Below are 6421 nucleotides of genomic sequence, written 5' to 3'. Positions count from 1 at the left end.
GTCATGGTGGTAAAAAACATTTTTATTACCAACAGTAGACTGCTGTACAAAGGCAACCATAAAATAATTTATAGCCTTGTATAGGAGTGCGTATATATATATATTGTATATGAGTTTTTCAAAGTATTTCTTCCATATGTTCCCTTGTACACCTCTTATCTGATTTTTCATCTACAGTCAAATGACCATTCACCACATTAGTTTAAATGTTCTGAAGCTCTTCAGTCTTCTGTAGTCCTGACTAATCTAAATACCTTTTGTTATACACCATATTTGCTACTTCACTTCTTATTGTCTTTTCCAGTTCGGTAATAAATATGTTAAATCAGTCTAGCTTTGTACAGGCCATTGGGGTCAAACTTTTGTGATGTTGGCAATCGACCACTTATTCCTGTTGTTCTGTGTCCAGTTTCAGCCAGTTTCTAATCTTGTAATTTAATTGCTCCATGACTCTTTGCTTTTCTAAATAGGTTTTTGTAAGAATAGTTTCAAATTCCCATTGAGTTGTGTTAGCTACTTCTCTCTTATCCACTCAGGAAATTATAGTAGACTACTGAGGCATGATCCTTTTTAGAGATGCTAGGTTGATTTGTCCCTAAAATATTGCATTAATATATGTGCTTTTTAGGGCCAGGTCGTTAGCTGATGCAAACTAGCATAGCCACACTGCGGTTATACTGATTTATACTAGCTGAAACTCTGGACTTGTGTTTGCAATGACCTTAAACGATAGGAGACTTAGGAGGTATGACTGATAGGGCGCTGCAGACAGGACAGGCTGATGTGTTGCAGCATAGACGCACAGACAGTGAGGGTTGAAGGGACCTCAGGAGGTCACATCTAGTCCAAACCCCTGCTCAAACAGGACCAGCCTCAACTACATCATCCCAGCCAGAGCTTTGTTCACCTGGGTCTTAAACACCTCCAAGGATGGAGATTGTACCACCTCTCTGGGTAACCTGTTCCAGTGCTGGTGCATGCATTCTAGGGAGAAGTGTGCATCCCTTGTGGACGTGGCTTTAGAAATATTTTCTCTTTGCACTAAGAATAAAGCAATGGCATAGAACTGTAGAAAGATGGGAAGGGACCTTAGGAGGTCCCCCAGGCCATCCCTCTGCTCAAGGTACTACCCTTCCTGGTAGAGCTGTTCCAACCAGGTGTTGTCTAACCTGCACTTAAAATTTCCTGATGATGGAGATGCCACAGCCTCTCTGGATAATCTGTAACAATGCTTAACCACCCTTGCAGTGAGAAAGCTCTTTCCAGTATCGAACCTTAATTTCCCTTGTAATTTAAACCCAGTCCTTCTTGTCCTGTCCTCTGTGGATACAGAGAACAACTTATCACCATCCTCAACTATTTCTGCATTTGAGGACTATTGTCAGATCATGCTACATGGTTTTTTCTTCTCCAGATTACAAAAATCCCACTCTTCCAACATTTTCTCATACATCACATTTTTTTCTGATATCTTTTTTGTCTGGTCATTTCTAATTTGTTCATTTGGCTTTTGAAGTGTAGCGTGTAAAACTGGACACAGTGCTCAAAGTGAGGCATCAGCAGTGCTGAATAAGGACATAAGTGGTCCATCTAGCCCAATTTCTATCTCTGACAGTGGCATAAATGGATGCTATGGCAGAGGACATTGAATTGGGTATCTGTAGAGTGATTGATCTAGCCCCTTTTCAGTATCCTCCCTGGCATCTGCCGTTATTGGTTTGGAGCAGTGGTGTTCAACCTTTTCCCTTAGTGGGCCCGATGGGTAGTGTCCAGTCTGCCCACAGGCTGTCCGCAGATGTGACCAGTGGCTGTGATCTGGTGTCTGGGGCAGGCACGGCCCCATCTGGCTGTGCAGAGGGGGCTGGGAGACAGCTTGGCCTTATCTGGCCTGGTGGAGGAGAAGGGGTATGGCCCAGCCCTGATTTAGCTGGGCAGGGGAGTGGAGCATGGCCTGGCCTCAACTCGGTGGTACAGAGAGAAGGGGGCATGGCGTGGACTGGTCTTGATCTGGCTGTGCTGGAGGAAGGGGTGTGGGAATTTGGCAGTGGCAGATGGTGGCCACTGCTCCCCTGCTGTCAAATTTCCCAACCCATGGGTAGCCCCACGGGTCAGATGCAATGGCTCCACGGGCCACATTTGGCCCATGGGACGGAAGTTGAGCACCCCTGGTTTAGAGATACCAAAGGAAACCTCTGCATTATGTTCAATAGCCATGAATACGTCAATCGGATCCAGTCCCTTTTTGAACCTGGCTATGCTATCTGCCCCCACCACCTTCTATGGCAATGAAGTCCATAAACTAGCTACGTATTGCATAAAAATATACCATTTTTCTGATCAAAGCTGTTCACCACACCCAGTGTTTTAAGGAAGATTAATATTTTATTTTTGCAGAACTTTGAAAGCCATTAAGCAAGTAACGGTTTTGGAGAGACAGTTGGTTACAAGACTTGAAACCACAACTCAGGTCTATGCTTGCATAAGTGAGGAATGATTTATTTGAAAGGAAATGATATCCATCCTTTTATTTGTGATTTACACATGTATTGCAGGCCTACAGTTCTCTATCAATCATCAGTAATTCTTATTTTCCATCAGAGAGCAGAGAATACAAAAACATTCCCCCCTTTTTTTTTTCCTGTTGGAAACAAATCACATCTCTAGAACTGCAGCTGGCGTGAATTAACACGACTCTGCTGAATTTGGGTGAGCTGCATTGATTCACACTAATTTAAGTTCAGATACAAAATGTTCAACCCTGTTGTTAACAATTCTCTGAATGAAAAATTAGACCTTGAACTACACAGGTTGCGTTTTGGCGGTTGGTTTGATCATCCTTGGAACTGAGTTAATGTAAGCAGAAAGAGCCACTAGCTAACATGGAACAAATAATTAATATTTCTTACCTCGTTTACAGTTTATTGGATTTGGTCTAATCATTATTTTAACTGACCTGCATGGTTTCTCTGCAGTACACAAGCCCTTCCAGTAAATGCCTTTATCACTGTTTAGGAGGGCAGAATAACAGTCGTCATACCACCAGCCTCCATGATAGTATTGAGCACAATTGGTGTCAGGCCTTCTATCATTGTCCTTGTCTAGGGTGGAGAATTTCATATTGTCATGGATACCTGCCTCACCCACTGTGGTCAAAGGATCTCCTGCATCGCCTGAATAGTGCCCTAACCTCAAAGTGTAACCGTTTACCTCACTATCCACCTTAAAGGTATGGTAATCAGCATGCTTTGTATGGCCATCGCTATCAACAAAGACAAATCTGACAATGAAGACATTTTGCCTCGTTAAGAGGTGCATAATTTCGTTGCCAAGCCAGTGGTCGCCATGCAGATTACCAAAGCCCATTTTATAGTCAGACCATGTGCGGGACCAGAGTTCATTTTCATGAGCATCATGGCGCTGCAGGACTGTCCAGCCTCCATCCTCCATTTCACAGTAGACTGCCAAGAAGGGAGAGTTTTTGGGACGGATGATGTAGAGCCCACTTTGCTTTCTGCCATGTCTGTAAGCTGCCCTGCAGTCCTTTGCCACAAAGTCTGAAAAATAAAAAATGAGTCTGATAAATGTACTGCACCTTGGGAGAATACAACCAGGAAAGAGTAGGGGTATGGACAGATGAACAAATTATAACAAGGCACAAGGTATCTGGGGAGCAATAACTCTTTCATGTGTCTATTTCTACACCATGGCAAGTGAAAGTTAAGCTGCAGCCACTTGGCCCTGAATGAAAAGGGCTACGTTACCACTGTTTAGCTTCCACATCCATGGGACAGAAGCAGATACACAAAGCAATTACCATGGGGTAGCTAATGAATGGTATATCTCCTCCCTTTAACTTGTTATATCACGTTAATCTGTCCATTACTCACACCGGCTGTTGCTCTCTGCCATGGAGGAGACTTAAGAAAGGGCAGGGGCTCTGCTTTGCTCCAGTCTGAGGAAAGCAGGGCCATATTATACCCAGCATGCATTGTCAACAGCTGACCTCTTCCCCCAGTTTCTGAACTACACATCCTAGAATCCATCTGTTTTTGGCAGAGACCATGTCCAAGGTGTGAGCTGAATCTTTAAAAAAAAAAACACCAATTTCCCTTTGATAGATGCTGGATTAGGTGGCAACATTTTCAAAACCTCAAGTGACTTTTCAGCAAAAATCCTATATATACAAGTGGTTTGATCTTTGGTGAGTTTGTGAGCAGCTGCTGTGGACAATCCCAGAGTATCTTCACCAGCATATTTCTGGGTCTGGAGGGTGCATGTGGAAGTAAGTGGGCAGAGTATGTTTGGGGCTATAATAGCTATATATCACCATTGTGGTGTAGACAGTCCCAAAATGCATCGCTCCCACTTGAATAGGTTTCAAGTTGCTGAGACAGCATCTTATCAAGACTAAATTCAATCCCTGTTATCACTGGTGGAATTATCCTGGACAACGGGAAGAGAAACTTAGAGCCGTATTACCTACTGCAGCCTTTTTACTTGATAACTAAATCCCTTTTCCATGAAATTTTCACTCTGCCTAGTTGTGCTTTCTGCTGAATTTGAGGTACTTTCTATTTAGTAAATAGAATAAAGAACAAAACTTTCTCTTGAGTCTGTGCCCCCCAGGCAATGCTTACTATACCTGGAAAAATCCAAGACACCGTAAACTGTCAAGAGTGGCAGCACAGCTAATTCAGTGCAGGGGTTTTTTGCTGGTGAACTCAACAAGGAAATTTTCTGGCTCTGTTCAAGGAAGGTGTGAATACAGTTTAAAAATGTATAAGTCAGGTGCAAAGCTCCTCGCAAGTTTTCGCTACAGCCAGCATTGTCCTGAGTTTGCCAGCCACAGCTATGGAGAAGAAAACTATCCTGGCAAGGAGAAAGCAGCATTTGGTCTTCCAGTCTATCTTTTTCCCTCTCTAACTTCAGTGAAAGACTAGAGCCTCAGAACTTGCACTTACACAGACATTTGAAATCCTGCTGTAATTGTTGCTGCTTGACTGCTGCCCTTGTATGACAAGCACAATGTACAATACAAGAGAGACTGCCTCTGAATCTGGAGGAAGATACAGGGCTGTCTCCAAAACCCACCGAAGGACTGCTGCTTAGTGTGGTAGGTTTGGAGCCAGGCCCAGAAGGTGAGTCTTTCCAAGTCATTTAGGTGCTTTGTGGGATTTTTAAGACATCCAAATACCTTTTAAACATCTGGCCCATAAGCACGGTTACCACCTGCTAATAGTGAGATGTTTTCATCTTAAGTGACAGAGCCATTGATGTGGGGATCGTCCGTCCCAGTTGAGGGTAGCATATTAATAAGAAATGCTATTTAACACTGAAACTATGACCTGCCCCTTGGGCACATTCTCTAGGTATTGTTTTAGGGCACTATGGCACAAAAGAAGATAAAATATCTGGTTTTCCCTTTAGTTATGGCGAGTGGGGAATTTACCTAGTGGTGGGACACAAAATTGCTCTGACTTGTTTGCTCCTGTTGAAGTCCGTGGGAGTTTTGCTACGGATTTCACTGGCAGAAGAATCAAGACCTTTGTGGATCCCAGCCACCCAGATTCAGTCCTGCAGGCAGCTACTACTGACATGAGCGCTCCTATTTCAGCCTTCACACGAGTGAGGGGGACAGGATCAGGTGCCTAATAAATACTAATCCACTCCCTCCACAACTGACACTGGGAATCAGACTGAAGTTTAAAAGGGCACAAATCTCTCTTAAAAGTAACTACAAATAATAGGATTATTTTACTTATATCATGCATCACTAACTATTGCCCAGTGCATTAAATCTCTAAGTATTTATCAGAAGCTGGTTGGTTTTACATTCATCTAGCATAAGAAATGGAGGCATGGAAAATTTAAAAGTCATTGGTAAAGCTGGAAATAGAACCAGAGTCTCCTGGCTTTTATTCCTCTTCTGTAACCAGTAGACATAGTCCCTCTGCATAACTGTGCTTTCCCGGGCACTTGTTTTTCCAAAGAGAAAAGGAGATTACCTGGATAAGTAAGCCCTTCTGGGATGTTTAAAACTTCATGCTCTCTGCTTATTATCATGTGACGATTGGTAATGTTTCCGAAGACCTCATCTTTATTTAAAGTTCCATGCGGTGCTGCTTTGATAAGTGTGAACGCAAAACAAAAGCAGAGGAATGGATAAAGTTTCATCTCTGAAACCTAGAAAGAGCAGAATGAGCACATAAACATTGACATACCCTAGCATGATAAACTCCATCATCCTGAGAAAGCTGTCATGTTAGTTTTCTACCAGACCGTCTATTTTGGATTGGTATGTTATTGTTACGAGTACTGTTACCATGAAATGCAGGAACACCATCTCCCATCACCCAGCAGTGTAATTCAAAAGAGGTTTTGAGACTTGCCTCTTTTTTCACTCATGCAGAAGGCCAGCAAC

At 43.0% G+C, this 6421-nt stretch overlaps 1 protein-coding gene across 1 annotated transcript; it reads right to left on the bottom strand.

Moving 5' to 3' along the window:
• Positions 1–2377: 2377 nt before the first annotated feature.
• LOC109301445 (fibrinogen-like protein 1-like protein) lies at positions 2378–6185 on the bottom strand. The gene is made up of 2 exons (XM_019522625.1): positions 6006–6185; positions 2378–3554 (listed from the first exon to the last, which is right to left on the bottom strand). Exons 1-2 carry the CDS (start codon positions 6172–6174, stop codon positions 2893–2895), a joined length of 831 nt encoding a protein of 276 aa, XP_019378170.1. The 5' UTR covers positions 6175–6185; the 3' UTR covers positions 2378–2892.
• Positions 6186–6421: the final 236 nt, after the last annotated feature.

This window comes from Gavialis gangeticus, unplaced genomic scaffold, assembly GCF_001723915.1.
Source record: "Gavialis gangeticus isolate Ggan-Ray unplaced genomic scaffold, GavGan_comp1, whole genome shotgun sequence".
Lineage (NCBI taxonomy): Eukaryota > Metazoa > Chordata > Crocodylia > Gavialidae > Gavialis > Gavialis gangeticus.
Note: the sequence above shows the minus strand (reverse complement) of the source record. Positions and strands in the feature narration are given on the sequence as shown.

Bases quoted from the DNA above. Each gene is read 5' to 3' on its own strand.
- LOC109301445 (XM_019522625.1), bottom strand. From the start codon at position 6,174: ATGAAACTTTATCCATTCCTCTGCTTTTGTTTTGCGTTCACACTTATC. The intron at 3,555-6,005 runs GTAATCTCCTTT...TTTATTTTTCAG, and splicing joins AGAAGGGCTTACTTATCCAG to ACTTTGTGGCAAAGGACTGC.